At 38.6% G+C, this 17,557-nt stretch overlaps 2 protein-coding genes across 3 annotated transcripts; both read left to right on the forward strand.

Moving 5' to 3' along the window:
* The first annotated feature begins 5 nt into the window (after positions 1 to 5).
* On the forward strand, positions 6 to 8,438 carry LOC138611356 (SLAM family member 5-like). Of its 2 annotated transcripts, XM_069684416.1 has the most exons (6): positions 6 to 60; positions 2,894 to 3,196; positions 3,278 to 3,556; positions 4,292 to 4,411; positions 5,010 to 5,053; positions 6,562 to 8,438. In XM_069684416.1, the coding sequence occupies exons 1-6, from the start codon at positions 6 to 8 to the stop codon at positions 6,736 to 6,738; spliced, it is 978 nt and encodes a 325-aa protein (XP_069540517.1). In that variant the 3' UTR covers positions 6,739 to 8,438. The 2 variants fall into 2 exon arrangements, with proteins under 2 accessions (XP_069540517.1, XP_069540518.1); XM_069684417.1 differs by lacking the exon at positions 5,010 to 5,053.
* Positions 8,439 to 10,634: 2,196 nt separating this feature from the next.
* Positions 10,635 to 16,399, forward strand: tada1 (transcriptional adaptor 1). The gene is made up of 8 exons (XM_069685144.1): positions 10,635 to 10,716; positions 11,315 to 11,406; positions 11,505 to 11,570; positions 11,945 to 12,039; positions 12,205 to 12,432; positions 12,711 to 12,862; positions 13,045 to 13,201; positions 14,609 to 16,399. Exons 1-8 carry the CDS (start codon positions 10,643 to 10,645, stop codon positions 14,759 to 14,761), a joined length of 1,017 nt encoding a protein of 338 aa, XP_069541245.1. The 5' UTR covers positions 10,635 to 10,642; the 3' UTR covers positions 14,762 to 16,399.
* The last annotated feature ends 1,158 nt before the right edge of the window (positions 16,400 to 17,557 follow it).

A 17,557-nucleotide genomic window follows, 5' to 3' on the forward strand; every position in this document is an offset into this window, starting at 1 on the left:
GAAAAATGGGTCCGATCGTACTTCTCTGTGCGTCGCTGCTACTTTTATTTGAAGCACGAGGTAAGAACTCTAGAACTTTATTTAATACCTGTTTAAGCTGTAAAGAAAATGACTCAAACTTTCTCCTCTTCATCTGGTTCAAAAGTTGTTCAGTCTGAAATGTATATATATATAATATGGGGATGTTTTCCATCTGATGGATGAACATAATGTAGTGTTACCCATTCATTTCCATTGGTGGTCATTTTTGTGCTGCTGCTGTCTTGACCGGGACACTCTTGTAAAAGAGGTGTTTAATCCCAACGAGGCTTTTCCTGGTTAAATATACTTGAACCAGATAAATGGTGATCGGCAATTATCAGGGGGGACTCTGATTAAATATATTACAGCCCTGTGAATATAAGGAGCGTCATTCACCTTTATTAGACTTCAAAAAACATCATATAATAAAAACTGTGATGCAAACTCGCAGCGCGGAGCAGGGGAAAGCACGAGCACAGAGGGATGGGTTGGAGGGTGATCACGGACTGAATTGACAGACAAACAGAAAGATCCGTCTGATTAACACACAGATCCACGCTATTAAACGCCTGTGTCCTCCCCGCGCTGCTTTATGATAAACTATGATAAACTGATCGCAGGTTACAGCTCCTGCTCGTGTCATTCACATCATGTGGAGATACATAGTTTATACTTTATAGTAACCGTGCGTGGAAATACGGACAGATCGCACAGTCAGACTGATCCATCTTGAGATGAAACTACAGAGTATACTAATCAGAATAGTCTGCTTATCATAGTGAACCTCCTTATGAACTCTTTTTGAATCTCTGCATAAACCAGGTGTGAGCGGTAAGTCAGAGGTCGGGGACCAGGCTATAACTTTAAGCTACAAACACTTTGCTTTCAGTATGATGGTGATTCTTTTATGCACCTGCAGTAATTCATACTGTCACTTTGTTTTAAAGTGTGGATTTAAAGAGAATTTCAACAAATATTTTTTTAAACAAAAAGTAATTTTATTAAATTGCTTTAAACTAACTACTCCCTGAAATTCTGGTTGAACCCTCCCTCCAGATAAGTTTTTCTCTACTGAGAAACTTTGTGGTATTCATCTTTAGCGTGGAAAACAAGTGTAACTTAAATGATTTTGCTCTGCATTTAATCTGGATGCGAACAACTTGAAATGATAACGTGTGAACAGCCGCTTCAGTGTGTCATGTAGTGGGTCGGGGGAAATAGACTCTGACTGACCAATGAGAGTATTCAGCTAAACCAAACATTGTTATTTTTTGTACATTAAAGATTTTTTATAAAGCACAGAAAAAAATAGAACTTCTGTGTGAGAAAAGAGCTGCTGCAAAGTGCAAAACCAGAGATACGTTTAATGTTCTATAACCACTTGATGAAACCAGACAGCTTCACAGTCACAATGTTTTTTTGGTGACCTCATTTTGTTTCTTATTTAGTTTCCTGGAACCCTTTTTCTATCTGTTGACTAACTTGTTAACTATATTTTCATAGATGTAACACTTGAGGCTGATTATTGTATGACTAAGTACTAATTATGATCAAATTAGTGTCAATCTAAATCTGCACGCTTGATTCTTAAAAATTGCAGAGTAAAATGTTGACATCAAACTGTGTTGCTTTTGGAGAGCTTCTCTTTGAACAACATGTTTAAAAACCTGTGAGCTATTGGGAGACAACAGCTAATGTTAGCATTCCACAACGTACAAGCTAACGTTTAAGTTTTAAGTAAGTTAGCTACATATGGGCTAGCTAACAGTAGCGTTAGCAAGGAATTGGTTGAATGCTAGCCTGTATTGACTTAACCATCCGTACCTTGTAAATATACTGTTGTAACAACTACCCATAGTATTTTAAGTTGGTGATCAATATAAAAGTTGTGAATTGCTAACACTATGTCAGATATCCTACAGTTATATGACTTGCAACCTGGGAGTTAACAGTACAACATCGTTACAGCATCGTAGGTCTTACCCAGTGGCTGTGTATAAAGATGGACAACGCGTCTCCAGCTCTTGTTGTACAAGGATTTCCTCATGGATATGGAAAGTTCAATGACTGTAGTCATTGTTTTAGTTATGTTTCTGACATCAGGAACAGAACACCGCAGGAGCCGGATTGGTCTACAGAGCTGTCAATCATGATGTTAGACCCCCTTTTTATAGAATCAAATAACTGATTAAAACTACAAAATCATCATGAAAAATGTATTTGGCGTTTATTATGATTAAATACTTTGACCCATGTCCTATCTGTCAACATGGAGGAGGCGGGCTTTATGACCTATAATGCAGCCAGTCAGCAGAAGGTGATAGAGACATTGTCTTCACTTTTAGGGAGCTGTCATGTCCTCCATCTGGTTACGCAGTCCATGGTCTTACCTGCAGCAGAGGGAGGCTTACAATCCTGACAAAACCATAGAATCAAATCAAACAGACCATTTAATTTAACAATCTGTTAGAACTAAACAGTCGCTACCTTCTGTGTCACCAAAGAGGGGCCGTGTCAAGTACGATTAAGCACCAAAAATTGTGCTTAACGTTACATAAGAGATCACGAAAACAGTTTTTTGAGGATAAAATGCAACATGATAAGTGCACTTATTTTTTTATTCAACAACACATTGTTTTATCACTGTAGCACATCGATACTGGGATCTAAATAGCAAACTGTTGCAATTATACACATTCGACATATACAGAGCAAGTCCAACATTAACTTCTGTTTAGGTGTGTTTTTGTACCTGCAGATTTAGGTGATGATTTTCTGTGGGTTGTACAAGGAGACTGATACATTTTAATATTTAAATACTGAATACAGTTAATATACGTACAGATTATTTGAATATCTGTTCTTCTTGCAGGTACCAGCGCTGTGACTCCTGTGTCTGTGCAGACAGGACATGATTTACTCCTGCATGTCACGGAAGCTGTTGATCTACGAAAGTCAGATCTTTTAACATGGAGATTCAATAACAGTAAAAATATTGCAAGATATTCTGATGCTGTTACAATTTTCACGAGTTATTTAGGAAGGGCTGAATATTTTGCACACAATCACTCTTTACTGTTGAGGAATGTGCAGCAGAATGACAGTGGCGATTACAGAGCAGAGGTTTCTGGTGAAGATCATAAAGCTGTAGCTGAATACAAAGTCACAGTTCAGGGTAAGTTTCTTGAAATGTTAAATGTTGATACAAAGTACTTCTCTGTTTCAAAACTCTTCACACCTGTTATTGTCCCTGCAGATCCAGTGTCCCCGGTGAAGCTGGCAGTGAAACACTGCAGCCCAGACTCCAGTAACCTCACAGTGACCTGCAGCACTCTGGACTCTCTCATCAGCAGCACTTTTACATGTGTAAACCAAACCTGCTCTTGTGAGAGAGGAGAACAATCAGAGTTTACGACATCTGCTGCTTCTCTCCATGTCTACCTGGAGAATGGCTCCGTCATCTGTAACCATAGCAACCAGGTCAGCTGGAAAAAGGACGTCAAGAGGATTGAAGATCTTTGTGGAAAGTCTGCTGGTAAGACTGAAAAAGAAAACGACTGCCTTACTGTCAGGCAAAGTGTGGATTGTAGCCTGGATTAGAATGAAAAGTTAATTAGCTGCTTTGATGAAACAATCGATGAATTCAGTTTGTTTCAAAAATGGGTTTAAAACATGTATTTGTCATTTTGTTTTCGTGGTTGGTAGGTTGTAAGATTTAAGGATTTTCAAGTAACAGTTGCCCGGGTTGCAGATTCAACATCATCAATTAGGTCCAACCCTAGCAGGCTTGAAATATTAAAAGAACCGTTTGTTGTGCAGAACTTGTTAATGATTTTTTGTGCTCATCTCAAGCTAAACTTTTTCACTGTCAGCTGCTGTGTGCTGTCTTGGACAGGAAACAAATACATTTTTATTAAATAATAATACAACATCTACCTATATTTCCGTAAAAACGGACATAAGACAGAAAAGTTTTGCCATATAAATTGACTAAGATGAAAAGTTGCAGACCTAAAAATGACGGGACTTGTATAATCAGGAGGATGTTGCTGTTTAATGTACTTATAAAGTTGGTAGTTTAAATTTGCAACGATGCCTGTTGGAAATAAACTGTATAATATTTAACTACTCGTCAGCTCTGTAAGTAAAACTGCATTATTTCAAAAGCATTGGTGAGCAGCATGTGAAGCTACAGTAGCAATCTGTCATTAAAGCAGCATGACTTCAAACAGGTATGATGTTCTCATCTGGCTTTTGTTTGTCTTCACAGAGTTCAAACATCTTCACGGCAACAAAGATGTCACTGCAATTGTTGTTTCCACCATCATTTTGCTCGTCACAATTGTTGCAGTAATACTTTATCTTCTTTATCGTCGCAGGAGAGGAAAATGTAAGTCAAAGTCTGCATTTTAACACAATTAGAAAAAATCAGCAACATCCTAATTATTCACTTTTCATTCAAATATACCTTTAAAATAAGTGAATCACCGCCCCCTGTTTTATTGTGCAATGAAATAACAGTTCACAGATTATTAATAATATCTGAAGCCCTGCACACAATCACATGTGCTCATGTATGTATACATTGACAAAATACATTAGCTTTACGTCAATTTAAGCCCATATATACATCAATGTTTTATTAATTATATTGCAACTTAATAGTTCAATTATTATTTTACCAGAGGGGGGTTTTCAATGTAGGAAAACAAGACTATCTCAAACTCAGTGCTGTCTTTATTTTGTAGCTTGTTCATGTTTAGCATCAGGGCCAGATGTACCTGCAGGCTGTGCTGTTTGCAAAAGCACATTTTATGATACAACTTATTGTTGATAGGAATTATTAACATCTAAAATAATGTATCCTACACACAGAGGCTGGGAAGCTACCTTTTGAATACAGAGTTATTTAGACACCCAAATTATGGACTCAATGTTGGTGCAGCTCAAGTAATGTCAATGTCATTTTCTTTATGACTGACCTGCAGATAAAACTGAGAACAACGACAATACAATATATGAAGTTCCAAAGGTAAGGGGGGAGAACACCACTCTCGCAAATTCACTCCCCAAATTAGAGAACAGAATTTCTGATTCTGAGAAAATTAACAATTGAAGTGAAACAGGCAAAAAAAACCCAAAATCACATCAAAAACTTTATGCGTCTATTGGCCATGCCCATGCTCACCAATTACTCTATACGATGTGGTCTATGTACTGTTCTTGACCTTTGAGTCCTTGCTGAAGAAACCTCTGCATCTGTCAGCTGTTCCAGGTCGTGCTGCTTGCTCTTACCTGCCACACGCTCATGCCTCTGGTTGCTTTCTTGTGCTTCATCATTTCACTTTAGTCAAAATACACCAGATGAATTTCAAGATGAACCACGACTCATCTCTTCCAACCTGCTGCTACAGTGCCATCTCACAATCCGTCCACTCAGACTGCGGTGCTTTTTACGTATGTTTGCCTGCTTTTTCCAATATTTATTTTTTAATTATGTAATGCTTTTTCTTTTCTTTTTTTTATAAACAAAGAGTCCATCTTTGAGAAAAATAGACATAGTCCACCAATGGTGTGTTGTAGTTTGCAAAAAAACAGCAAATGCAGGTAACACAAGGTTTTACCACATGTTGGCTTCAATAAAAGCATCAGTGCATTAATGCCATTTACATTAGACCATGCATTGTTTTCTGCATTTGTGTCCGTTTGCTGACACACACCAGGCGACTAAGCTAAATATGACTTGTTACTGACCCCAATATTTTAACTCTTGTGCTCTTATTCAGTAAAGATTAAAGGCTACCTGTTTAAAGGGAACAAAAATGTATGTAGCAAATCAATAGAAGAAAACTATAATTTGCAGTGTCTGTTTCTAAACAGTCCAAACACCCACCAGGTTAGTTGCTGGCTCTAAAATTGCCCACCAGTAGGTGTGAGTGTGAACATGAAAGGTTGCCTGTCTCTATGTGATTGATTGGCTGTCAGTCTAGGGTTTATCCTGCCTCAAACCTTATTACAGCTAAGATAGGCTCTAGCCCTCCGCAACCCTGAACAGGATAAGCGGTATAGATAAATTATATTTCTAAATAAATATATGCATGTGTTGTCAATAAGTGCAAATGCTTTCTTTACCCCTTTGCGTTTAGCTTGCTGTGTGTTGTGCTCTGTTGTATTCAAAAGAATCTCTTGCACCTAACAGATTTGTTGGAAGTCAACGACAAGTTAATTTGTTAAGGCACAGTGGAACCATGTCTGACACCGTACAGAGTGCAATCCATCCATCCATTAGCTATAGCATTTATCCTGTTCAGGGTCGCGTGGGGGCTGGAGCCTGTCCCAGCTGTTACAGCAAATTACAATAAAAATACACCCAAAAACAGGGTTATAACTTTTGGATTTTACTGCATAGGAGCTGTTGTTTATTGTAGTGAGATTACCTCATATGCTTACTAATAGCACCATCTCACCATTTGAAATAAATAATGAATTTAAAATACTGAATAACCTTTATTGTTTTTGTTTTGTTGTGTATGTTTTCAGGTCACCAATGCAAACCAACCTCTGGATCAGATCCCAACAACTAGTGTACCTGTTTCTCCTACCTCCACCTACTGCTTGGTAGGACCTCACACCGGCACTGTGGGATCCTCGGAGGCTAGAGGCAACACTCAGCCAGAGAGCCTGTACGCTACGGTGGAAAAACCTGCAAAGTCCTGAAACAATTCATCATGAATTGTTTTCGACAGTGCACTTACAGCAAAGATAAGTTTGTATGCAACTGCCTGAGCTGGCGATGTTTATTCTTATGCAATCTCTGAACTCATCTGCTTTTATCTGATAGATAATCTACAGTGTAACAATGAGCAGGAAGATCTCCACTCACAATGAAAAGAAGAAAAGATGTACGAGCACTGTGGTCTTAAAAATCAGGAGATTTTCTCTGGTTGTCATATTTTTCATTTTGTTACACCAGTCCACCAGACGCGTAGACGGGGTAAACACCGTTTTTGGCTCGTGACGTCAGGCTACGCGCCGTTATCGCCTTTGTGAGGCGTCACAAATGAGGCGACACTCCGTGCAAAATGACGGATGTGACATAAACAGTGATGCTTAACAAGACTTTTTACATGTTTACACACACATATATGTACAAGTCGCCTATATATTGAGGAACAAAGACGTTGGGATAGACTTTTAATTGGCCGCGATTCTTCTTCTCGGCATGACCGGGTTATATCGTCGCCTGTAAGTGTGGCATTCTCATGACAGCGTTTCTGTTGTGTTTTGGGGTTTTCGTTTGGACGGGGATTTTTTAAAACTGTGCTTGTGTGGACGGGATTTTTTGGGAAACAAAGGAGGCAAAAACCTGTGTACCTGTAGACATGGCCTGATTATAGTAACTTATTTCGGGATTTGCATTACAGCCAAAGTGTCCCACTTGCTCGCCACACAGACTATTTTCCTGCATACGACCAAGGTCTGTTGAGGATGCTAGTGGACAATAGTTCTGACTATAGACGTGAACAAGTATGCTTCAGACACCAAAAATCTAGTCACTCACTTAAAGAGTCTGAATTCATTTGCAGATATCTATTTGTGGTAAGGCTGTCAAAATAATGCATAGATTTTTGATTGATTAATCTCACACCCTGACCTCATGTGTCACGACACATAAAGCTGTCTACAGAAGCTTTGCAAAAAAAAAAAAAGGAAGCAGATGAAACAACTTTACTTTTCATTTTTACTTTTCTACTGTGACTGTCACTCTTTACCCTTTGCGTACCTGTGTACCAAGCAGGGGCAATACACACGCTCTGCAGAGCAACAAACAGGTACACATAGATAAAAATGTTCTCTCTCCTATAGACATGCTTGTGCTGTTCTTTTTTATGTATTTATTTTCTTTTGCTTTTAATGCATGTATTTATTGAGAAAGAGAGGACAGTGGATAGTGTGGGAAACGGGAAGAGAGTCTAGGGATTACACACAGCAAGGGGCAGAGGGTGGGAGTCGAGCAGATAAAATCAGTTTGTGTACAAACACAACAGTAAAATGAAGAATAAAGTACAATCTGTGAAACTGTGAAACAAGAAATGTACCTTGATTGTTGATATGCAATTCATTTCGATGAATTATTTTTTTAATTGCTTACCTAGTTTATAGAGCTTATTGTTTATGTGACCAGCTCTACGGAGAGACCTCTCCTGTACATAAACATTTCAATCAGGCGATGGTTTTGATATGTATATCTATATGTATTGTGTTTTGTAAATATGTATATTTTGAATGTTCATATTTTTCTATTTTTAATGTAGTGTAATTGCTAATATGTATGTTTTGTATATTGTCCTAATGTTCAGTCACCTTGTATATTGATGCTTCTGTAAAATGGTTCTTAAAAATGTATTTCTAATAAATCCTCTGAATTAACTTGAAATTGAAAGAATCAATTTGAACTTACACTGAGCGTCATGTCAGCATAAACAGCTGTAAAACAATATGAAGAAGACACTTAACATCACTACCACAAGTTGCTCTTTAAGCCATTAGGTTAAATACAAACGTCTTGAAGACCAATTGTATTTGTTGTACCAATAATGTGTCCCTGAGTTGTCGCCTTTATTCACAGCTAGACAGCTAGCTAACAGTGTGCACCAAGAAGACAATGTTTAACTTTTCTTGATATTTATTGAAGAAATGTTCACTGTCAAACTGTAACAAAGCACAAACTACATTCTGAAAAAAATAGCAACTGCTCCATAGAGCTGCTGGTGGTCAAAACTTCCACAGGGAACCTTTGACTAAAGACTGAGTTATTTGTAAGATTGTTGTTTATTTTTTCTTCTTGAGCTTCTCTATGACGTGAAGACTGATGACGGCGGACACTATGATGATCAGACCGACACACAGAGATACCAGCAGAAACACTCTTTGGATCTGAAACACTACATAACAAGTTGTTTCATTACAAAGATGACACAACTGATCAGGATTATGGCACTGAGTTTAGCAAGTGGCATACTTTAACTATCTCCAACTAGGGCTTTCCTCCTATCCACCTCAAATTTTCCCAGTATACAGAGGAGACATTAACAATGAAAAGTTATTGAAAACTTTTTCACAGCTCGTCAAAGTTCCATGTCTCGCCATGAAACAGGAAGTCGCTGTAAGTCAAACATACAGGGTCTCGTCAGCCTGAAACTTCATACGTTTAATATATGTTGAAAATCAGTCTTTATCAGAGCACCACCTACTGGTACGAAGTAGTAAGCCTCATGTGACATGCATCCTTTGCTTGACTGGCAATCTCACAGTGTTGTCTACACTTGATGTTTTATTCCAAAGCACATAACAATTCACAGCCATTTTCACTGTTTTCTGTCTGAACACACCGTGGCAGGCGCACATTTTGCTCCGCTTAACAGAGAATTTACATTGTATTGCCAACACTTGGTGATGTCTCCAGACCACCTGAGAGTCAAGAGCCGTTTTCACTGATTTGTGTTGGAAACATCAGACCATTTTCAGACTTAATGCTTACACCAAGGAATAGACAAGTGACATTGGAGTCCTGCTGTAGCCAGCCCTGGATGTGCTTTAAATGTGATTAGTACGATTTTTCCACCAGTTCTGAGTATAACTTGTGCCTCTAGATAATAGAACAGGAAATATGCTGTCTGATCTCTTCACTTAGCAGTAGTTCCCATTGTAGTTAATGCATTCTTAAGTAGCTGCAGATGACTTTTGAGGAATTTCAGTGGTTAAAACGGGATGCGATTCAACTTTTTTTAATGACAGCTCTCTGCAATTTTATTTAATTATTTATCAAATTTAATAACAACCCAGATTCTGACATCTGGTTTTGTGTTGGGAGGAGGTTACTGAGATCATTAAAAGTAGTATTTCTTGAGCTAGTGGACAAAAACATCACCCTTACTTCAACTCTATTGAGCAGAAAAAAGTTCATTAAAAATATACATTTTTACTCAGCTCCTCTACACTAAGATGCAAGTGGACTGGGCTTTGCAGAATTGAAAACATATTACCATCTAGTGGTGAAATACTGTACTACTACTTAGTGGAAGACGTCAGGACAGGACCAAACCATATTGGACCAAACCCATCAGCTATAGTCTGATGAGAGTCTGTAAATAGAGGACAAACAAAAAGTACTTAGGTGAGTGGTTTGTCATTGATGATAAGCATTTGTACACATGACACTTTTTATAAGAAAATAGTTGAAGTTATTTCAAATTAGGCATCTCTGAATCAAGGAATGAATAGCTATCTGAAATGCATTTGTCGGTGGTTGTGTGAAGATCTTATTACAATATCACTTTTTGAAAGAAACCATTTGTTTGTATTTTACAGCGCCCCCTACAGCTTTTATGTGTCAATGATTTTTTTTAATTTTTTTTTTTAATTAACATGAGTAAATTCGGATTATTCGAGTATTCTTGGGTAACGTTTATGATACAAGGTTATTTGTTGTGAAGTAGTCTTATTGAAGTAATATTTCCCTTACTGTTAACCTTCTCGCTACGATAAGTTTGTTGACAAAAAGAACAACGTTACTTGGTGTCGCCGGATGATGACGTCATAGCAGGATTTCATGAACGCCATGGCCGCCCATGCTAGCGAGCTGGAGATTGCAAAGAAAAATTTAACTGATGCAATCGGCGACAATGTCAAGCAGTAAGTCAATAGTTATTTGTGCATGTTGTCTGTTTGTAGTTTTGGTTTTTACATCCTTTTTCGTAGTCTGCCATTGAAATGTAAGTCATTTTCTCATTAGCTAGCTGTGTGCTAACTAGCAGGTTACAAGCAGTTGCTAATGTTTGCAGCATGTTCTTCTCGGCCAGTTTGCTATCAAGTAGCCAAAACTTTAGCATATATTCTGTATTTATTATATGCTTTACGAAGGATATTATGCAAACCGAAAATACGAAGTTTAACTTATAATCTCCATGAATTAGTATAGTTTCCATCAGCTAAGGTTAACAACTAATTGAACGTGTGTGGGTTTATATGAATTCAGATTAAATATCTGTATTTGTATCTTAAGCTTTATAACTGTAATGTGAAAAGACAAGACAGAGAAAATATAATATTTTCATTTTCTTTTACTGTCTCTTGATTAAAGCTATTGAAGCTCTAAGTCCTAATATGTGAAGATCTGATGAGACAGGAAGTCTACATAATGTCTGACATAGGTTTGTTTATGTTATACATGCACATGAGAGTAAACTGTCCTGCTGTATTGATGTTTTCTGTCTGCTCTCTCTCCTCGCAGTTACTGGGCTAACTTGAAGCTCTGGTTCAAACAGAAGATCAGCAAGGAGGAGTTTGATATTGAGGCACGTCGTCTGTTGGCACAAGAGAATGGTTAGTGAGCAAGAAAAAAATATATTGATTATGTTGAAAGATGATGCTTTTTTGAAAAGTGTTGCTGATTTTGTATTAACTTCTGTCTTTCTCTGCAGTCCATGTACACAATGATTTTCTCCTGGCTATACTCACACGCTGCCAGATAATCGTCTCCACACCAGGTAGGATTTTTTAAAGTCATTCCTTTACCTGAAACTGCATGTGAATTTATGTTAATATAACAAATATATTTTATTCAAACTTGCAGTACCATAACCTGTTGAACCTTTACTTGCAGTGTTTATTTGCTATAGTCTAGTTTGTTAAAGTTGTACGTTTATTTATTGAGTACTACAGAAAGAACGTCATTTGAAAGGGCCAACATTAAAGACCCTCAAAACAAGTGTGCATATAAGCACATGGTTGGTATTTTGTTTTGAAGAGGCTGTCAATATTTATATTTTTGAACTTTAACTTCATGGAAGTATTGTTTTAAATACATCTCCATTTTTATTTATTCAATACTTGTGTTATGTGTTCTTTTTATGTCCTCTAGAGGGCGCTGGGCCGTTACAGTGGCAGGGTGGCTCTGCTTCAAAGCCTGGCAAACCAAAAGGGAAGAAGAAATGTTCCTCGAGACAGAAGTTTGATGTAAGTATTCACTCTCATGTGCAGGTTAACAGCAGCTCAGCCTCAATTTTCAAATAAGCATATTTCCTTAATAGTAACTGGGTGTAAGTGTTTTTTAATTTCAATGTAATCAAATTTATCACAAGCTACTGGTATAGTTGTTTGTAAAAAATGTTGTGTTCTCAGCATCGTTTCCAGCCTCAGAACCCTCTGAGCGCCGCCCAGCCATTCAGCCCACGAGAGGTGGGTGGGGGAGGTGGAGTTGGTGAGGAGGAGGAGCTTCGTCTCAGTGCCCACACTCTGCTGCTGCCGACGCGGGGCCAGCTGGAGGCTCGCATGATGGTGACGGCCTTTGAGCTGGGGCTGGATAACATCACAGACGATTCTGTCAGCTCCATGATCCACGCTGTCGAGGTTTGTTCACACTGTCCACCAGCAATAGTGCAAGGTCAGGTCCATTCTATTTATACAGCATGTATCTGTTTTCTTCTTGATATTTATATTAATTCAACTGTAATTGACTTATAATTGATTGGGATTTTGACTTTTTGTCAGTCTGTGTTTGCACATCCATTCAGAGGCTTTAAATGAATAGAGAGATTTTTTTTTATACTTTACATTAAGTATGACAGGCATCTGTATTTACCCAGGAGATTTAGCACAGCTTTCCTTACTGCTCTGATTTATTTCAGCATCACCTGAAAGATGTCCTGACGGCAGTGATCACCAGGAGGAAGGCCTACAGGTTACGAGATGGTCATTTCCCGTATGCCTTTGGCAGTGATGTCACACCGCAGCCGTATCTGAAGAACAGCCTGGCTGCTTACCACAGTGTAACTGACTGGTAGGAACAAATCTAATACCTCTCACTAGCTGATAAGCATAATGATATTGTTACATTAGAGACAAAAGTTTATTCATATTTGTGCTGCTCTGAAAGGTAAGACTGTGATGGTATATTTTTATAGTAGACAAATTGATGAAATATTTCTACCCTAATTATATTAACCTTTTTTCTTTTTCCAGTCCCCCTCCCAGCGCTTCCCTCCCGGCCGGCCCACCACCTCAGGTGTCGCCTGACGAAGCCGAGCAACAAGCTGTTCACTTATTGGCTTGTTCTGCTGATATGCTCCCCGCGCCCCTCCCTCCAATCAGCATGTTTGATCTCCTCGAGGCTTTACAGGTAAGATAAATGTGCTAATTTATATCCCCTGTCCCCAGATGTTAAACAAACTAATCGATTCGGGTAACTCAATAAAGGTGTGCAAAACACTGGTGACATGTGCCCCGATGAAGGCCAAGTTGGTTGCAACACGTCAGCTAGTTTAAAAGCAACTGTAACTGTAACCGGTGAGGCATGAAATTGAGAGACGGAAAGCTGCACAACTGATCGCCCAGCACCACCACACAAAGTATAAAACACTGAACACACAAAGCATCTGAAATTTACAGCAAAGCTGTACATAGGCCCAATATAAGTTATAAAATTCAACCTAGTTGAACCAGTGCACACTGCGTCCTATCTGAACGCCCTGCCTGCACGGTGACATAATAAAACACATTGGCCTGCCTTAATCAGAGACAGTAGAACATCGAAGGTGGTCTTGCGCTCATTCTACAGAAGGCTTTTAATTCTATATAATTCCTACAGAGTACCTTGCACTGTTTTTCGAAGGGCAATTCCATTTTACACATTTTTCACCCATGCAATGACCCCTTCACAAGATGAATAAACCACAGCAAACCCAAAGTGTCCAAAGAGCATCTGTGTGTGATTACTAAAAGACCCAGCATCACTTGTACTCCTTCGTCTTCAACCTAAATGTTAGTTAGCAAATGGATTCTTGATATTTCCAAGCATGTGGAAAAATACCTTTTTTAAAGTAGAAATACTGCGTTCCAGACAATTTGGAAGTCGAGTTTTCCTGACCTCCGACTAGAAAAAAATTGAGTTTCCAGTTGTCTGGAACGCAGCAAAAGAGGTCCTGTCCTTTAAATAGTGATTGCATGTTGCTGCAGTGGTCAAATTTGATGAACAAGGTAATGTGCCAGCTTCTTGTCAAATATGTATGTCACTTTGTACCTTAGAAAGTGGTGCATAAGCTGTTTTTAAAAACATGTTATAAATACTAAAGCATTATGTTTAAGTTGCATCCAAAACCTGTGGTTGATAAAAGTGTTTTTTTTCTAGCAAAAAGCCTGTTTTGTACCACAATTTGGTGATAATTTATGGACTAAAAAAATGTATCATGAAATAATAAGAATAAGCAGCCTAAATGCAATATAATTAAGACACAAGCTTCATACATAAGACTTCTGCCATATTACCTCAATAATCAGAATCAAATACTTTGCAAATGTGTAGAAGTTATTTAGCTTTAGTGACCATGTTTATAACTAATGACCTTGTTCTCAATGCTGTCAGACAGTAAATTATATTATATACACTTGTCTATAAAATACATTCAATGAGTGAAACCCATAAACGTTGTTGATGGGTGTCATCACTGACTTTGTTCTCATTACAACCTGCAACCTGACCTCTTTTAACCATCAGATGTTTATAAGGTTATATATTTTTCTGATGTAGGTTCACCACAGTGTGATGCCCTCCCACACTATGTACGCCCTGAACATGGAGCGCATCCTCTCACGGCTGTGGCACCCGAGCCACGAGGAACTGGAGCAGGACCATGTGCACCGACAGCGACTGGCTGCCAAAGAGGGCGTCCTCGTCAGCTGAGAACCACAGACACAGGACTGTATGTGAACTGTGGATATCAACAGGACCAAACATAATGATTATCTTCACTTGGAAAGGGATTAGGAACAATGTTTAACAAAAAAAATGAATAGTCTTTGTAATATCCGGAATATTACATCCACATTGCACCAACAGAGAAAAGCATGAGTGCACTGAGATGAAACAAAGCTGTTGGACAGTGGACTCTAGCCATCAGCCAATAGCTGGCAAATTCACGCTGTAGCTGCTTTATTTTCGTCTGTTTCATCAGCCATTTTGGCAGCTAACTACCCCTCAATTTTAAAGTCCTGTATGTGAGGATATACCGGCAGCTACAAGCACAGGTTAAACCCAGTGTGAGTGTGTGGGTGTGTGTGGTGCTAAGACGCCTATAATAGAATGAACTGTGGCTGAATTTCCTGCAGGTCATCAAGTTCATGTTGTCAGGTTTGCACCACAACTGTTATGTAACATCAACAACAGTCTCTATCTAATCCAGTACAATTGTGATCATGACCCACACTTCCCAGGTCAAATCAAGTGAGTTCATTTCGCCTTGCTGATTGGACCTACCTGTGTTTCAAATGTTTCTTTTTACTATAGTAAATACCGCAGCATCCCTTAACAAGTATGCACGTTGCATGCAGTATGCATACAATTTGGACATACTACTTCTTCATAACAAACACCATTCCCTAAGCCTGCCAGAGACATGCATTCTGTTTGAAATCAGTATAGAAAGTTCTCCTTTAGTTACTTTGTAATATGTGTAGCGTTCACTTCGTTCGACATTCTTGAGTACAGTGTTATATTTATAACAGTAAAATGACATTGGCATTGTTCTTTTCATAGATCTGTTCTCTTGTTGTTATTAGTCATCTTTACAATTATTTGATTGACGTGAACAAACCCGTGCTCTATCAGCAGCTCAGTCGATGCGACAGAGAGGATTGTGGGTCAGCATAGCTAAAGAAGGCACGCTGGCTTGCTTAATCAAATTGGGACTGGATGTAGTAGGATGTCTGGATATTTTTTCTAATACTGCATTTGGCATAGATTTATTAGGATCTACTAAATCTTTTTCTGGAATAATAAATGATATGAAAGTATAGATATTTGAGCCCAGCCCTTATCTCAGGTATTAAGCTGTCAGCAGCACAATGATGAGTCAAAAAAGATTGACAAATATGAAAACTTTCCTGCCTCAACAGGTGCAACAGAAATGCCAATCTCTGGACCCTGAGATGAGGTCCAATCAAGCAGTAAGTGAAAACACCTGTGTGGGTTTACTGTGGGCGTGTAGGGTCTTTTAAAATCTGCCGGACAGCTGCCTCCTGTGTCATCACGCCCCTCATGAACATACCGTGAAACGGTCTCAGGAAGTATTCTTAAAACATTTACTGCTGTCTGGTTTAAAGACAGGGAGTATACATCAGTGTTGGTGGTCCACATTGTGTGTAGAAATTAAGCTGCATTTGTAATGTCTCAATGCACTTGAATACCTGTTAGCCATGTTTGTTGGTCGACAGAATCTAGTTTAGGATGAATGTGTAAATGTGTTTCTTTATATACACAAAGCTTGTTTGTAATATATGTTATAGACATTTCATAATAAATATGTTGACGTTTACTAGCTAATACTAGCTTTATAATATTTTTTACACAGTACTTTTTTAAAAAAAAATGTATGGACACATTTTTATCACTAAAATATTACATTGTTGTATTTGTTTGTAATACAGAATACATCTAGCGAAATCCATACAAAAGAAAAATCATACAACTTCAAAAAATCTAACTTTAGAGGCCCAAGAGTAGTCTAAATGCATGTCTTTAGTTTTTTATAGTGTATTTCTTCTTTGCCCTCCCCCCACCCTCAAAGACTGTAAACAGATCTGCTAATGCCTCGTAGGTTTCTTCTAGGAGTCACCAGCTGTAGTGGGAGGACGGTGATTCACTCTCACACCCGTCCCAGTGCGCACTCAGGACCTCTTTCCATATATGGCTCTCTGCTGCTCACTTCCGACACCTCCCCGACCAATCAGCGGCCGCGTAGCCTCACCAGCCATTACGAGCGTCCAACACCGCACTGGTGACTCAATATCCCGTCCGCCCCAGTTCCTCCGACAACAAACACTTCACGTAATGCACTATTACAAAAGTACTCACACTTTTTCGCGTGTTCAACATTTTATTTTGTCGTATTTACAGTTCTGAAGTGCTCAAAATACAGCGTACAAATATTATTACAAAGTGTTATTTCCGGTCTAACATTAGTTACACCTTTATCACAAACTCGTATGAACAAAAGGGTTAACAAAGTAAGGCAGGGTTTTGTCAGTAAACGCTACACACACACCTATAAGAGTCCTTGCGTAAAGGTGTGAAACATGTTTTTTTTTATTGTTAGTGTTACTCTGTACATACTGTAAAGTCGCTGGTGGGATACTCAGTGCTCGACTCAAGTCTATATGCAGCTTGACATTAAGGGAGATTTGCAGGGCCTCGTTCGCACTGTTTCTGTCTGATGCAATTTGATCTCCAAGACTGTCTGTGTGTCAGGACTGTATGGGATTTAATCAACTGAACATTTTGAAAAGTATGGAAATTGCCATGCTACATCGGCTTGACTAAAAAACAGCTTTATATTATAGTTTTGAAAGGAAAAAAGCCAAAACTGCCGACATTTCAAAACTGTCACACCAGAGGGAGCAGATGTTCCCTGTGAGCCACATACGTCCGCCTCTGCTCTGCATTAGTCCATCATACTGACCAATTCTCAGTCTCAGTCACTCT

Source organism: Semicossyphus pulcher, unplaced genomic scaffold, assembly GCF_022749685.1.
Source record: "Semicossyphus pulcher isolate SPU_LCO1_2020_fin unplaced genomic scaffold, fSemPul1.0.p SCAF_7, whole genome shotgun sequence".
Taxonomy (NCBI): domain Eukaryota; kingdom Metazoa; phylum Chordata; class Actinopteri; order Labriformes; family Labridae; genus Semicossyphus; species Semicossyphus pulcher.

Excerpts from the sequence above, each read along its gene's own strand:
- LOC138611356 (XM_069684416.1), top strand. The coding sequence starts at position 6 with ATGGGTCCGATCGTACTTCTCTGTGCGTCGCTGCTACTTTTATTTGAA. Across the intron at positions 3,557-4,291 it reads TCTTTGTGGAAAGTCTGCTG|AGTTCAAACATCTTCACGGC; the intron begins GTAAGACTGAAA and ends TTGTCTTCACAG. Across the intron at positions 5,054-6,561 it reads CAATATATGAAGTTCCAAAG|GTCACCAATGCAAACCAACC; the intron begins GTAAGGGGGGAG and ends GTATGTTTTCAG.
- tada1 (XM_069685144.1), top strand. The coding sequence starts at position 10,643 with ATGGCCGCCCATGCTAGCGAGCTGGAGATTGCAAAGAAAAATTTAACT. Across the intron at positions 11,571-11,944 it reads GATAATCGTCTCCACACCAG|AGGGCGCTGGGCCGTTACAG; the intron begins GTAGGATTTTTT and ends TATGTCCTCTAG. Across the intron at positions 12,433-12,710 it reads CCATGATCCACGCTGTCGAG|CATCACCTGAAAGATGTCCT; the intron begins GTTTGTTCACAC and ends GATTTATTTCAG.